General features: G+C 39.9%; 1 protein-coding gene across 2 annotated transcripts in view; it reads right to left on the reverse strand.

Moving 5' to 3' along the window:
* LOC139164843 (beta-Ala-His dipeptidase-like) overlaps window positions 1-16,996 on the reverse strand; it is a 30,440-nt gene that overhangs the window by 2,917 nt on the left and 10,527 nt on the right. The window contains exons 4-11 of one of the 2 annotated variants that reach the window (XM_070747445.1): window positions 15,872-16,034; window positions 11,583-11,671; window positions 9,033-9,233; window positions 6,346-6,430; window positions 5,010-5,170; window positions 3,357-3,521; window positions 1,513-1,654; window positions 116-263 (exon numbers count right to left, since the gene is read on the reverse strand). In XM_070747445.1, the coding sequence (XP_070603546.1) occupies window positions 116-263; window positions 1,513-1,654; window positions 3,357-3,521; window positions 5,010-5,170; window positions 6,346-6,430; window positions 9,033-9,233; window positions 11,583-11,671; window positions 15,872-16,034 (1,154 nt within the window). The remainder of the gene's footprint in view (window positions 1-115; window positions 264-1,512; window positions 1,655-3,356; window positions 3,522-5,009; window positions 5,171-6,345; window positions 6,431-9,032; window positions 9,234-11,582; window positions 11,672-15,871; window positions 16,035-16,996) is intronic. The other variant, XM_070747446.1, reaches the window with a different exon arrangement.

Raw genomic sequence — 16,996 nt, forward strand, 5'->3', positions numbered from 1 at the left:
AGAGAAATGATGATCCCCTTCCATAATCATCCCCGCTATATTTGATCAAAATATAAATGAGCAAATGTAGCATATTCCTTTATGCTAACATATGAAATCAATTTAAATGTCGAACCTGCTTATTTTCTCTTTCTGTGAATGTTCCCCATCGTCCATTGCTCCAATTGGAAGCATCATCACACTCTTCCTTGTTATATTCTGGAACACTCTGGCAATTGGAATTGTTGATCCATCCCTGATCATATCTGGATCCTGATTAAACACTAAAACATAGAAAAGAAGAAAATATATTCCTGATGTAATTTTTTTGTGATGGAAAAATATAAAAATAAAACAAGATATAATTACTGGTAAAGTATATGTTGCTAAACATCCAAACGTACCTAAGTATACATCATTAGTGGCACAGTGGTTAGTATATAGTACTGCAGGCTAATTCTGTTGACCACCTGCTCCAGCAGTTCAACAGTTCAATTCTTACTGGTGGGTAAAATGAGAACCCAGATTGTTGGGGGCAATATGCTAATTCTGTAAATTGCTTAGAAAGGGTTATAAAGCACTGTAAAGCAGTATATAAGTCTTAAATGCTATTGCTATTCCATAGAAACTTAATTGAGCAATTCCAATGTTCCCTGCTGTGTTAAGTTTGAAAAGACCTGGGAAAAAGCTGGAATTGTTATTTTTATCTCCTGGCCTTCCTGATCTCCATCATGATTTGTTTTTGAAATCCCTTCAAAAGTGCTTATGATGCACAATACAGATGTGGTACTTGAAACATCCTTACAGAATAAATGTATTGTTATGTGACTGAACTACAGTGATCCCTCTATTGTCGCGAGGGTTCCGTTCCAAAACCCCTCGCAATAATCGATTTTTCGCGATGTAGGGTTGCGGAAGTAAAAACACCATCTGCGCATGCGCGCCCTTTTTTTCTACGGCCGTGCATGCGTAGATGGTGGAGTTTGCGTTCCCCGCCGCCCACGCAAAGGGGAAACCCGATTCGGCTCCTCGCTGCTGCTGCGCTACCGAGCAGATCAGCTGCTGGGCGGCCGAAGGAACCTTCCCTGGGTCTTCCCGGCCGCCCACGCAAAGGGGAAACCCCGGCTCCTCGCTGATGCCCCCGCTCGCCCGCCCGCCACCCGCCAGCAAGAGGGGGAGAGATAGAGAAAGAGAGAGAAGGAAAAAAAGAGATGAGAGAGGGAGGAAGAGAGTGTGAGAGAGGAAGAAGCAAGATAGAGAAAGAGAGAGAGAAAGAAAGATGAGAAAGGAAGGAAGAGAGTGACGTCATCGGTGGAAAAACCGCGATATAGCGTTTCGCGAAGATCGAGATCACGAAACTCGAGGGATCACTGTATACCTTTTTTCTGTATCTGACAATCTTCTATTTTCAGTTGTTTAGAACTTTAAATGCACAGGTAAAATATAAATGATTGGTCTTTGCTGATTTTTCTTATAAAGATGGTGAAAAGCTACATGTGAAACATAAATGGCAATGCCTAAAACAGTACAAACCTTTCCTGATTGCCTTTCTAGCAGCTGTATACTGAGGATCATTAATATTAGCAATCCAGGGCACTGCACTCATTACCATAGATACTGTCAATTTATTTGGACTTCTTCTATTAGAGAATACATTTTCTAAATGTTTTTTCACCTAAAAAAAGAAATGAATTATTCTCAGGGTTGTTGTTTTTTAATGGTTTTTTTAAAATGTTACTTCTATTGTTAATAGCTCTAAACAGAAAACCTCTAGCTCAGTGATGGTGAACCTTTGACACCGGTGCCACAGGTGGCACGCGAAGCCATATCTGCTGGCACGCAAGCTATTGCCCTAGATTAGCTCCAATGTGCATGTGTGCTGGTCCACTGATTTTTGGCTTGCACAGACTCTCTGGGAGAGGGTATTTGGCTCCCAGAGAGCCTCCAGGGGGGTGGGGGAGGGAGTTATTACCCTCTTCCAGCTCCAGGGAAGACTTTGGAACCTGGTGAAGACAAAATACGAGCCTACTGGGCCCACCAGAAGTTGGGAAAGGCCTCCAAAGAGCCTCCAGGGGGAAGGAGAAAGCTGTTTTCTCCCTCCAAAGGCAATGAATTATGGGTGTGGGCACTCGCGCATGCACAATAGCGCACGCCCATTGCTTTTTCGGCACCGAGGAAAAAAAGGTTCGCCATCACTGCTCTAGCTGAATAAGTGAGCGAGGCTAGCAAATTGGTGGGAGGAGAAGTATCAACCAAATCAAGGTGATAGTCACAACTGTCCAATCATAGGACATAAAAAGAGATAGGGCTTGATTATCACCACCATCCACTGATGGCCCTGCCACAATAACCCTCCGTGCCTCATTTCCTGCTGAAATGTCTTCTGTTCTTTAATTTTCTTCAGGTTAAAGCCTCTTCTCAATCTTTAGTCTGTGCCAGTGCCAGGATTCTGGGCTGCAAGGAGTTTAATTCCCTCCACTGACTGCAACTGAACAATCTGAGTGAGAGAGCAGTGATTTGGGCAAGAGACGTGTCCCTTGATGATCAAACAATATTAGGATCTGAATTTTGCACCTACACTAAATCACTTCAAGTCATTATTGTTATCCATAGAGTGACCTCTGAAACACTATTAAAAACTGGCAAGCTATTAGAAAAACCATTTCTTGAAAGAACAGTTCCAACTGGTTGGTTGGTTGGTTTCTCCCCTATTTCTGACTCAAGGAAGTATAGTAACCCAGCAATGCTAAGTAGGCAAGGAAACAACAACAACCAGACATGCAGTTGAATTTCTACCTATTTGATCTAGGAAGTCAACTTTCCATCAGTCTTCTTGGTTCATTAACAGTAAACTTTTCAGTTACCCCCAGTGGGCATGGTAGGGGAAGGATATTGTAAAATCTCCACTCTCACCCCATTCCAGGGAAAGAATACTGCAAAATCCCCATTTCCTTCCGATCAGTTGGGACTTGGGAGGCAGAGAATAGATGGCGGCAGGGACCAGTCAGAAGTGGTATTTAGCAATTCTCCGAACTATTTAAAATTTCCACTACCGGTTCTCCAGAACTGGTCCAAACCTGCTGAATATCCGATCTGTATAGTACATGAGATGAAATAGCTATACTATACTATACTCTAGTATATATTTATATTAAAACATGAGATGGAATAACGCAATAAGATGACAGAGCCCTGATCTCAAGATCTTTTGCACATAATTTAGTGTTTTGCTTAGCTGCTCATTTTTCATATCTCATTACGAAAAAGAAGCTTGGTACCAAAACTGTGTCAGACAAAGTCACTCAGAATTACACTGAAGATCAGTAACAAATCATCTGAGACATGTTGAAAGTTATAAGACTTCAAGAAAATATTACCTGGTGTTCCACTTTAGACAGGTCCATATGAGGGACTTGCCGGATTGAAAACTTTCCTATGACTTTTGATGGTATAACCGTTTTGATACCTGGTTCGTAAAAAGCTCCCTCTATCCCATGAATAGAGAGAGATGGCAGACGCCACATATGTGAGAGTATTTTCTCCTTAAGAAGAGAATGAACAAAGTGAAATAGAAAACTTTAGCCAGAGTGTATTCGGTAAAGCTACAGTAGTGAACAATGATATCATTTTAAAATATTACTCCAATTCCACAGTTTTTCAGTGACTGTTCTCACCTAACTAAAATCAGGTTTAACAGCCAATCATAAATAGTTGACAATATTAAGCATACCTTAAGTATCTAAATAGATTACACAAGAAAAGCAAAATTACTGATGTTAATGCTATGCTTATTATGAAGTTAAATAAATAGAATCCTGCATGTTTGAATGAATTTCCCTTGTCTCTCCCTTGATCTTTGGAGAACTAGAAATGGTCAATTCTTTTTTAAAAAAAAATATTTTTATTGATATTCAAAACTGCTTAGAGAGTGCTGTAAAACATTGTGAAGCAGTATATAACTCTAAGTGCTTTTGCTAATTATAGTTCCTATCCAGAAAAAGGAAGACTTGAGCTCATCAACCAGTGACACTTGCTCCTCATAAGAAGACAAGGCAGTGGTGTCCAGTTTTGGGAGACAACCGAATGGCTACCTTTTTCAAACCAGAGTCAACATCTTTAAAAGGGGCACTGGGCTGACAGGGAGACAAGATAGGTATTTGCAAAGGGGCACTATGTCATGGTAAGATAGCTTTATCAGAACTCATGAATGGATGAACAGTACTTCCACTCCAGAGGTGGGCTCCTGCCAGTTCGGACCGGTTCTATAGAACCAGTAGCAGGAATTTCCCACTGTTCGCTAAGTGATGGCCAGGTGGACACACCCCTGAACCAGCTCTCTTGGTGGCAGCATAGGCGCCACCATCTTGTTTTTTGCTTCTACAGGTGCAGAAGCTGTTTTTTAGCGCTGTGCATGTGCCTGCCCCTATGCGAAGCACGCCTGCATGTGAAGAAGCGAACCGGCAGTGAAGTAAGCCAAAAACCACCACTGTCCCACTCAGCATTGGAGCAAGGCTATCCAATGTAAATCTTAGGTTTGAAGGATCTTTTTATGACCACAGTGGAGTTATATTTGGGATTCTGCTTTCTCACATCAAGATTATGTGTCTAAGTTATTTAAATATTAATTTTACAACCCTCAAACAGATTCAACGGAGAAAAACAGGGAAACACTACCATTATGTCGATAAAATATATTCATATAGATGGGCACAGCCACAAATTTGATCTTAATTTTCTATAAGTGCTTATTTTCTTTCTTTTTACATTGTTTTTCTTCAAACTTTTCTTAAAAACATTACTGGGTCTTTCTAATTTATTTATTCCCCTTTGCCTGCCTTCATTTCCTTTTCTGCCCGATGCTTCCAAGGGGACAGTTCCTAATAAAACTAATAATAAGATGTGCATTTATTCTCTTTCCCTTCCTTTGTGAAAACAGAGGACAGAATCTACAGTAGGAAATATGATATACATAATGTTGCCCGGTGAGTGGGGAGATTTGTAACAATATGTTATCATTGAAAGTACCATACCTTTGTATCATAAAGAAATTCCTTTACTCCAAGATTTGATTTATGTTCTTGCACATCAAATTCTATCAACTTATACTGCTTTTTCTCCTCTTCTGTAAATGGGGCCACATCATCATATATTCCAGGGATCAAAATAAGTCCAGATGAATTCACAAGACTGTCTATAGAATTGAAATTTATTCATTTATTTGTATAATCTCTTTATTATTTCCCCTGCTACTGTTTCCCCAAAAATAATACCCTGTCTTATATTTTTTGAATCCTGAAATAAGGGCTTGGCCTTATTGTCATGCACTAAAAAGCCCGATTGGGCTTATTATCAAGGGATGTCTTATTTTGGGGTAAACGGTATTTTCCAAACAACAACCGCCAAAATAAATTGTAATAATTATTTTATCTTATGCATTTACTGTTTAATAAAATCTAACTAAAATATTGCCTGTCTCTAATCAGTTAAGAGAAAGAGGAAACCAAAAATGTAGATATTATTATGCTAATATAGATTGCAGATAGAAAATAAAGGAGGGACATTTTAAAATAGAAAGTAATGTATTCTGGCAGGGTTACTTCTGCCTTACAAATTGTTTTGAACAAAACCAATTTACATTTTGTGTAATTTAAATCTATGTATTGATTAATCTGTATACAAATTATACCAGCTCATATAACATTAATTAGCCTTATGTCATGTTTTGATTAGCATTCTATGTTTTATCCTTAAATATCACAACAACATTTGGCATTAGTGGAAAGCCTTTTACAGGTTTATCATCTTTTCATATAGCCTCAGTTATCTTGCGTGTTTATACTGCCCTGTGATATGGTTGAGGGACTTGGTAACAATTCAGCCTCCCAATCTTTTGTAGCAGAGGACTCCAAATTTGGCAAATTTAAGACTTGTGGAGTTCCCCAGCTGGCTAGGGAATTCTGGGAGCTGAAATCTACAAGTCTTAAATTTCCCAAGTTTGGAGACCCCTGTTCTGAAGGATTGCAGGAGACTATTCAGTAATCAGTGAAATCATCAGAAGAAAACATTTAAGCATTTTCAGCTCATTTTTTTTTTTCATGGTACTAAAGGTGCTATGAAATAGAAGACATCCCCCTCCCACAGGGATGGGCTACTGCCCGGATGGGAAGGAACGCAGTGGGGTAGTGAAAATGGAGCTCCACCCCAGAGCACCCAATTTGCACTGAAAGATGTTAAAAGAAAATGCAGGGCATCCTACATAAGCCACGCCTAAATGTGGTAGTAAAAAAATTGGTAGCCCTTCACTGCCCTCCCATAAGTAAAAAACTAACAATTCCATATAAACAATATATAATTTTTTTTTCTTACCAAGTAGAGCTACCAAATCAGACATGGGCTCATGGATGATGCCACCTGCACTTCCCGAATGAAGATCTTTTTCACCCCCTTCTACCTAAATTAAATAAATACAACATCTTAAGTCATCATACAGATAAAATCAACATTTAAATGGATTTTGAATTTACAGTACAGTATTGGTGTTTTATGGGTGTTTGCACCAAGATTAATTATTTAAAAATGAATTGGTTTTTGTCTATCAATTAGCAGAAATTCCTCCAACATTCAAACCTTCAGTTGACTTTGCTGTATCAGAATTTATTTTATTTATCTATTTATTTATTGGATTTGTATGCCGCCCCTCTCCGTGGACTCGGGGCAGCTCACAATTGTTGTTTATGTTTGTGTGTGTAAATATAAATAAAAAACATGCATATATCTATGTTTATTGCACTAATCAGGTTAGGTCCCACAGAGTTGGCCTTCTCCGGGTCCCGTCGACTAAACAATGTTGTTTGGCGGGTCCCAGGGGAAGAGCCTTCTCTGTGGCAGCCCCGACCCTCTGGAACCAGCTCCCCCCTGAGATTAGAACTGCCCCCACCCTTCTTGCCTTCCGCAAACTCCTTAAAACCCATCTCTGCCGTCAGGCATAAGGGAACTGAAATATCTTCCCCAGGGCTATACTGTTTATGTATGGTATGCTGTGTGCATGTTTTTTTTTAATTATGGGTTTTTAGCTTTCTAATTATTGAATTTGTATTACATATTGTTTTCTGTTGCTGTTGTGAGCCGCGGAGAGGAGCGGCATACAAATTTAATAAATAAATAAATAATCAATAACCACACTATTCTGAAGTAAGTCCTAGAGATTAAGACACTAATAATGAGTTCATCCACCTGGTAAAAATGACCATGAGTCAAGAAAACCATCCAACCAGAAATGTTTGGAAATGGAAATCCTGCTTAAGGATCTTCAGCAAAAGAAATACCGGTATCCATCTCAGACTAGAACAGATTTTAGTTTTCCACAGACCTAATGGAAAATCATACTGGATAGAGGGCCCTTGTGTCTAGTCTATGTGAAGACAGAAATTGAGAAAATAGTCTTGGTTTATACATTGGATGCTAGCTACAATCCCAGTTAAAGGCTACAGTTGTAATGAGCCAAGAATACAGGTAACTGTCAATTCAAGAATTCCATTTGTAATTGTACATGGTACATAAGACAGCAGTGAAATCTACTTACCTTTCCTACCCTTTAGAAAATGCACGCTTCACGTGCTTTTTCACCCCGCTCCGCTCACGCACTTTTTCACCCTCTGCACATGTGCAGAGGGTTAAAAAAAGAAAGTGGCAGTATCTGGGCGGGTGGGCACAGCCTCGCACTGCCGCCACTACTGGTTCTCTGAACCACCGGCTGCCACCACTACCAGTATGGCCAAACCGGGTCGAACCAGTAGCATTTCACCCTTGATATAAGACATTGGTTCTGATTGAAGGAAACTCAATCGTCAGGTATGATAAAGCAATCTTGAGCTAGTCGTGGTTCTTTTTATACTTAATATATCTTAAAAGACCTGAAAATAAAATGAGGTAGTTCAACAAGTTCCTGGTCTCTACATGAAATGTAGGATACAAGCATGATAAATAAGCACATGCGAGAAGTGGAAGGAAAAATTTACAAGTAAGAGTTTAGGGCTGATGATTAATTCTTAAATCTGCAGTCTTATATTAGTTAAAAAGAACAGAAAAGGTGCAGAGAGTGAAGATGTCCTGTTTGGAAGCAATAGGGAAAAAAATCTATTAGTAGATCTCAAGCTTTGCAATAAGCTTTGTAGTAACTCAGCATGGATTTCTGGTTCCCAATTACCTAATAATGGCTGCAGTTAAAAAGCAGTAGCCTTACCCCTAAATTGGGTTTCTGAGGAATAAGAAAACTAGGGGTAAACATTTCTATGAAACACTATTAAACTTGTTCCTGAATAGTTTACAAATAACTCAGCACACGTTTACAGCTTCCAAGTTTTAGGGTTTCTCCACTCAAATAAACTATCCTTTTTCATCTAATCTGACTGGTGGATTTTAGAATTGTAGTTCATCTGTTACTTATTAGTTAGCTACTTTCATATCCTTTCTTCACAGAGTTGAAGAACATAATCTCTCATTGTCATGAGCTGTGGTGGCACAATGGTTAGAATGCAATATTGAGGTTGACTCTGTCCACTGCCAGGAGTTCAATCCCGACTGACTCAAAGTTGACTCAGCTTTCCATTATTTTGAGGTATCCCAGATTGTTGGGGGCAATATGCTGAGTCTGTAAACCACTTAGAGAGGGCTGTAAAGTGCTGTGGAGCGATATAAAAATCTGCTATTGCTACTGTACCCTCAGTTACCACTCTGAATTTGACTGAGAGTTTGTGAGAGTTGACACTTTCTTGGGTTGCTGTTAAAATTTCCTGATCTTAATTCAATTTTCTAAACATAGCTCAGATTATATTCATTCTTGTTCTATAGTAACATTTCATAATCTGTTGTTCTCCATCACATATCACAAAATTCTCCCCAAAATGTGAAATTGTGCAATCCAATTTATCTACTGGGCATCAAATTGGGGAAATTAATCTAGAGCTAGTAAAATGTTATCAGCTTGAAAGAAACTCCCCCAAAATTACAATCAGAATATTTTAGTCACAAATAATTATGGTTTACCCTCTTACCTCCACTGAGAAGCAGGCATTTCCCCTGGCTCCATATGTAAGAGCTGGTTTTGTTCTGGAAAGCCAGGTATTATCTGAAATCAAAATATAGTCAACACTAGAAAAAAATCTTTCGTTTTCTTTTTCAACCAATTTTTCCAGTCCAATGGATCCTGCTTCTTCCATGCCTTCAATAAAAAATTTGATGTTTACTGGTAAATCCTGGTAAAAAAAAAAGTCCCTTTTAAACGACCATTTTAAAAAAGAACTCTCCATTTAATGTCAGACAATTATAATTTATAATCTGATGTTCAGTTCATTGCAATGTGGCTTAGCCTCAACAAAGAGCTTAGTGATTCGCCTCAATAAAGATCTTTGTAGCATTGAAATAAAGCGTTTTTTGTTCTCTGGTATAAAAATAAACATGATTTGTCTCAACAAATTAGGTGCCTTTGAACTAAATTGAAACAAACCTTTCTTGAATGCACACACAGAAACACAGAAACAAATACACACACACACATTCATACCAACATTTGGGGTCAACTTTATTTCATTATTCAAAGTGTACATACAAATCAGCTCTTGGCTAATTCACACAGCCCTTGGTTTCTTAATGGCTGCAGATTTCTTACCCATTTTAACTGGAGAGATCAAAGCTTGAATGGAGTATAATTGACTAAAAGGAAGTGCTCTGTGGACTAGTCAATCTGAAAAATCACAGAGGAAAGGAAGAAGCCTGGAATATTACTGTGATAAGCATGATCACTTGCTGTACTAACTGCATGTTTCTAGGTCTTGTTGACCTATCAACTATTTCTGAATGAGACCGCTATATCTGCTTTAGATGGAATCTGATCCTCTTGAGTTTGCCAACATACTGAAAGAATGACTCCCAACTCACTCTCTCCTATTTTTGATTAACTGTGTAAGAAACTGATTGTTTCATTCTGAAGTATTCCTTGGTGCTTCCTTTTCTATTTCATACAACACTGGAGGGCCAGACTACATTATGATTTCTGTATTGTTCTTGTATTTGTATGATTGTGTATTGTTCTTTGAATGGTATCTTTGGACCATCCAGCCTGGGTATGTCCTCCAGAATCTAAGAAGATGTGAATTAGAAAACTGCACTTCTAATCAATGCATAGTTGAACTATGAAATTCACTGCCACCAGATGTGTTGATGGCCACCTGTTTAGAAATAATTGGCATTTTTTATACACTCCATGCTAGGTGAGCTGCGTTGGTTATACTTCTGAATGCAATTTAAACTGGTCGTCATTTAAAAAGCCCTTCATGGCATAGGGCCTGGTTCAGGAGTGAAATTCAAAAATTTTCCTTACTGGTTCTATGGGCACAGCTTTGTGGGCATGGTAGGGAAAGGATACTGCAAAATCTCAATTCCCACCCCACTCTGGCACCAGCTCAGAGGTGGTATTTGACGATTCTCTGAACTACTCAAAATTTCCAATACCAGTTCTCCAGAACTTGTCAGAACTTGCTGAATTTCAATCCTGGCCTGGTTATTTGAAAGACTGCCTATCTCCAATTGTCTTTGCCCATCCAGTGTATTCAGGCAGACTGGGTGTGCTATAGTCCTCTCAAGTCCTGTCAACTTATGGGACAAAGGAAGCATGTCTTCTTCTGTTGTAGTTTCTATTCATTGATTCGTTCATTCGTTTGTTTGTTCGTTCATTCGTTTGTTTGTTTGATTGATTGATTTCTATGCCCCCCCTCTCGATGCAACTCAGGGCGACTCTTGCTCTATGGGATAATATCTCCCAGACATTCATAGGGTTTCCACTCTCCAAATGTTCCTTAAGACCTGGCCAAGGTCTTTGTCCCCAGGCCTGAGGTTAACATGTTAGTAAACCTCATATCATATTATTTTTAATTATTTTAGCTGTTTTTGTCTGGACTATTATTTATTTATTTATTCAATTGTTTTTATGCCGCCCTTCTCCTTAGACTCAGGCTGGCTTACAACATGTTAGCAATAGCACTTTTTAACAGAGCCAGCATATTGCCCCCACAATCCGGGTCCACATTTTACCCACCTCGGAAGGATGAAAGGCTGAGTCAACCTTGAGCCGGTGATGAGATTTGAACCGCTGATCTGCAGATCTAGCAGTCAGCTTTAGTGGCCTGCAGTACTGCACTCTACCCAGTGTGCCACCTCGGCTCGTTATGATTATGTTTTTAAGTTGGATGTTGGAAGCAATGCTAAATCTTCTGGAATGGAGTGGTCAGGACAAATCCAAATAATTATAATAGCAACTAGACACCATGGGCTACCAAGGGCTAACTATAAAGCCCTTTCAGAACCCAAGGATAAGTCCATGAAATACCAGTTACTTGAGAAGAATCACACAAGAAAACAATTGCATTTGTTTTGCATTTGTGATGAAGAATTCTAGACCGTATAAGCATTTAGCCTCTTAGTAAGTATTGGATCACTCCTCGATATTTCCCTAATTTAAACTGCCTTTTCCAATTGCTCTTTATAATATTGCTGAAAACATTTAAAACACTTCTTTTTCTACAAGGCCACTTATTTACTGTACTTACTATGTTTAGTGCTTTGAATGTTCTCACAGCATTTATCCAGGCTAAGACAGGTCCTTTGTTATCAGTTGCTCCACGCCCATACAGATTTCCTTAGGATAAAAGAAACTGATATTAAAATGTGAAAATTTGTATCTCTCTCTCCTCTGCTCAAAAAGTCAAAAATGTCTGCCCAATTACCATGTAGCTGCTTCCTTTTTTAAGTATCCCCACCTGTTTTGAGCTAAGAAGCAGACTTGGAGGCATTGAGACATCTTACAAAATGGTGTTGAGAGAAGACTTGTCTTCTCACAAAATTACTAAATGGAAGATCCATCCAGTTGCAAAGCTTACATCTACCCCAAAGTTTCTTTCAATTAGTGTCTGATTCCAAATAAATAGAAATGCTAAAATGTAGCTGCCTATCATTTCTAAAGAATTATATTTGAGAGTTCTATTTGAGACCTCAGGCATTCTTGAAATAGATATGATATTAATGGATTGCACCACACATGGCAGTATGTTCTTTCATTCTCTTCTTTTCTCCATCATATGCAATGATACCACATGCTGCAAAGGTGCCACAGCAAAAGTTGCTCCTGCTTTTTGGTTTTTAATATGAAGAAAGCCTTTACTAAATGCAAGAGAGAAATATATTTAAACCGAGGAGGAAAATTATTTAAAATAATAGGAATGGATTCAAACTGGCCCTTTTAAAGACTCAGACTACTTGCATACACTGGATTTCGGTTTATAGAAGGGTAATTGTAATATGAAAGAACAAGGAAACAATTTAAAGGCACAATTATATTTCTACTACAAGTACAATTCAGGTTATATTTGTGAAGCTCCCATGCATTTTCAAGAGAATAGTTCCTAGCATACCACTCAGACATGCATATCCTTAGGCCAAAATAAACTGCTCATGCTTGATATAATCCATTAAGATATTTTCAGCAATAAAATATTATGGTTTCCTTGCAAGAAAATATCTGTATTCAGTGTCAGTTGAGATTGCCATAGATCTTCTGGAATTTTAGAAGATGTTCAACTTTGAATGGAAAAAAATGTTGTACTCAGAATCTTTCATTTATATCCAGTAAAAGTTTAGACAATTCTAACTTCAGTCACTATAAAAGAATATTTCTCATTACAAAAGGTTCTATTTTTTATTTTCATTATGGATATAATGGAAGGTAGGAAAAATAAAAACAATAGTTCATACCTGTATCAAGTTTAGCCTCAGTAATTCTCTTAACAGTTTTTCTCTCAAATCAGTGAGCCATATTGTGATACAAGCCTATGTGACATCAGGTCAGATCCACATACATAAGGAGCAAAGCGAATAGCATAGCTGTGCAACCCTTACATCATCCTGATGTTATTGTTGTAAGCCGCCCTGAGTCTTTTGGGATTGGGCGGCATAGAAGTTGAATAAAATAAAAGCAAACAAATAAACAAACAAACAAATAACCAGCACATTGACAGAGTTCTCCCTCTCTCTCTCTCTCTCTCTCTCTCTCTCTCTGTGTGTGTATGCATATGTGTGTGTATACACACACACACATACATACATACTTTGTATGTGTGTGTGTATGTGTGTATGTGTGACACATGTTTTTGCTGAATTTGAAAATTAAGGGAGACTAGGATAGATCTATTTTGTCCTTGTTCTGGTCTCATCAGCTAGCCATACCCTCACTGGGATTTGAACTTGCAGCCTTTGCCTTGTCAGGCAAAGAATTAACCTCTAGGCCACAGTATCCAATCCCTTCAGCTCTGTACCAGGGAAGGGTTACATGTTTTTTCTGTCGAATCATCCTGGCATATTGAAGGAGCATCACAGCTTCCTTTTTGCCTCTCAGCCAAACCCAGGGTCATTTCCAAGGTAGTTAATTTATTCATAGCCAACAAACTATACTCTGTATGTATATATATTCTATTTCCATTTTCTATTAATTTGATACACACAGAGAGAGAGAGAGAGTGAGATATAATATATCCTGCATATTCTCATGAATCTTGTTTAAGGTAGAAGGGAATTAGTTAAGTGCTGGGCCTTGCCTATTTCTAAAATGTATTTTCTATAAATGAAGCTCCTTTCGATCAAAGTTACAAGATCTCCTTAGACATAGACTGCATTCCTCCATGAGAGAGTTCTTTGAAGACCTATATGCAACAGACACCCAGATTTGAAGGACTAAAACAGACTTCAGAAGAGTACTTAGGACCAGAAATAAGTAGCTGGAGACTGGATGAGAAGCTCAACCAGACATTTGTCAGGCATGCCTTGATGAAAGATAAGGTTTATATCCTTCCTTATATCTTCCACCAGGATAAATAGATATTGCAACACAAGCATGTCAGGAGGTTATGTGCCTAAATAAACTGTTAATGGATTTAAGGATACATGAGCCAAAGCCTACAGAGTTCCTTGAGAGCAATCAAGGGAGCATTCAATTCTTCTATAAAGAAAAAAAATACAAACCACAACAGTATATAAACTCAAAGATGTCCCATCGGACTCATTCCATGGGACCGAAATACTGCCCACAAAAAAATTACGGGCAGATATACTTTCTAAGCCCCCATTCTGAAGTCGTCACAAAAGCCTTTGAATTGGATGGGAGTTGTGGATTGGTGCATAAGCCAATAAGAAAGAGGCAGTGGAGTACAGAGTCTATGCCATTGAGTAGGAAGCTAAGGATTTACTCAGTGTACCCTCCTTGTTTAGCCATTCTAACGATCCTTGATCAATGATTGCTAATTTGAAGTCTCTTCTTTCTGCCTTTCTTCCCAGGCACCCAGTCATGGAATGCCTGCTCTTGGATTTTCCTCCTGGTTGAATATAGTAGCTAGATACTAAATCTTGCCTCTTCAACATCATTCTAGCCCTTGTCTATCCACTACAGGATGAAGGTCTCTTCCACATGTTTCAAATCAATACAGTCCAGCCCAGTGATTCTTAACACCCTCTGCCTTCAGGCAGGTATTCCCACTGCCAGGAGTAGTTCCCTGCAGGGAATGAGGGCCATTTTTGAGGTTGTATCCACATGTTGAAGGAATAGACCATAATCTGTCATGCTGATCCAATGCGGTTGGCAGTTGTGATTGGTGCTAGTATAGGCCTGGGCATCCATTATGGCTTGTTCGCCTTTGGTGACCCTTTTGGACATATACATATCCGATGCCATCACTGACAATTTCATTTAGTCAGACAAGGTCCTTCACCTCCTCATGGCCCTGATCATAGAAAGAGCTCCAATCACTGAAGGAGAAGTGCCTATTCCCCATTACGTATTTCCTATGATTAAATCTCATTTATGTTATAGTTAAAATACCTGCTTCACTCATCATTGTTCAGGTCTGATTCCACTCTTTTAAGAAGGTTCACATCTATACAGAGAATGGTACAGTTTTCCAACAATTCTAATATATTTGGAAGTGTAGGTTAAGTCCTCTTATAAGAATTCATCAGATTCCTCTTTTAAACAGAATATTGAGTTCTTCTTTCTCCATTTAAAGAACTTAAATGAATCTTTCTGAAAAGAATGACTACCAATGGTTATAGTAGATCTTCTTCTTCCTGCCTTCCTTCTTTGGGGCTCAGCAGGAGAGCGCCGGAAACCGCGGCATCGGGCAGGAGCCGGGGGACAGCTGCGAGCGGGCGCTCCAGGTCGGCACCAGCAGCGCCCCGCCCAGCTGGAGCTTCCGTAGCTCTGCGGCACACCTGGCAGTGTCTCGCGGCACACTACTGTTCTTTAGCTATAGACACTCCAGTGACCTGGTTCTTTATTCAATGTTTTTTTTATGGCTGTATTTGTTTTTCTATGTTGATAAGTGATAAATATTATTGTAGGTAATTATTTTCAGACAGCAAAACAGTATGTGTGACATTGTATAGCTTCAATATGTTATTTGCCAGTATGTCCTACTACCCTGCTCAGTGAGCATTTCAAAGGTTTATTACAATATTTGAAGTATATATCCTGACATTTTTGGGAGTAAGGGATTATTATTTTATAAAGTTAATGCTATTTTTTTTCCTATTTAATTATGGGATGACAACTCTTGCCTCATTATGCTGAGGTTAAGATTGTGTAAAAAATAGAATTTGAAAATGACATATTGATTTTGCAGTTAAAAAGTCTAAATCCGTTAATTTAAATGATTGATATTGATATGATCTTATCTTTCTCTCTATATTTAGTATCCATCTTTGCCATTTCTATCATTCAAAACTATTTAAAAATATGAGCTTTTTAATAGGTGTTTAATTTTTTTACTGTACCAACTGGATAATACACACATACCATCAATTTCTGTTAAATTGTAAGGATGGGTTTTCCATCCATCTTGGCTTTTAGCTGGCATCACATCCACATGTCCATAAAAACATACAGTTGGTTTCTGTGCATCATCTCCCAAGTTTGCCAGAATGACTGGAGGTAATGGAATATTATGAGTATCAGAGAGCTGTAGGAATATATTGAAACACAGTTTGTTAAGAAAGTAATAGCAACAATTTCCTTCCTGGTGATATATACAGTACTTGAAATAATTTTTGTTAGATGTTGGTTTAATTCAGATCTCTATCTATCTATCTATCTATCTATCTATCTATCTATCTATCTAGCTAGCTAGCTAGCTAGCTAGCTAGCTAGCTAGCTATCATCTATCTATCTCATCTATGTCTCATCAATCTATCTCATCTATCATCTAGCTCAGCGTTTCCCAACCGGTGTGCCGCGGCACAGTAGTGTGCCGCGAGACACTGCCAGGTGTGCCGCAGAGCTACGGAAGCTCCAGCTGGGCGGGGCGCTGCCGGTGCCGACCTGAAGCGCCCGCTCGCAGCTGTCCCCCGGCTCCTGCCCGATGCCACGGTTTCCGGCGCTCTCCTGCTGAGCCCCAAAGAAGGAAGGCAGGAAGAAGAAGGAGAGCTTCGTTCTTTGCGCCTTTTTCCCGCCTTCCTTCTTTGGGGCCCAGCAGGAGAGCGCCGGAAACCACGACATCGGGCAGGAGAGGACAGGAGAGAGCGCGGGCCGGGCGGGGGCGCAGAGGCGGGCCGGGGCTGGGGAGCGCGCGGGGGTTGCCCTTTTGGTTTGCGGCTGCAAGCGCGGCTCCCCAAGGCAGGCGGGCAGGCAGCTTCCCTCCCTGCACCTTTCCCAGCTGCAGCCGCACTCCCCCGGTCCCCCCGCCAGTGCCCTCCTGCCGGGCCCTGGCGTCGGTGGCAAGTGTCCTTTGGGGCCCGGCGGGAGGGCACTGGCGGGGGGAGCGGGGTGGTGGTGGCTGCAGCGGCCGCAGGCAGTCGCGGGGAGATGGCGGCGGCGAGAGGGAGCTCCAGGCGGCGGGAGCTCTCTCTCTCTCTCTCTCTCTCAGCTGACTGCAAGTGGGAGCCCTGACGGTGGCGATTGGACGTGCTGCTGGACGCCGTACTG

Source organism: Erythrolamprus reginae, chromosome 3 (genome assembly GCF_031021105.1).
Source record: "Erythrolamprus reginae isolate rEryReg1 chromosome 3, rEryReg1.hap1, whole genome shotgun sequence".
Lineage (NCBI taxonomy): Eukaryota > Metazoa > Chordata > Lepidosauria > Squamata > Dipsadidae > Erythrolamprus > Erythrolamprus reginae.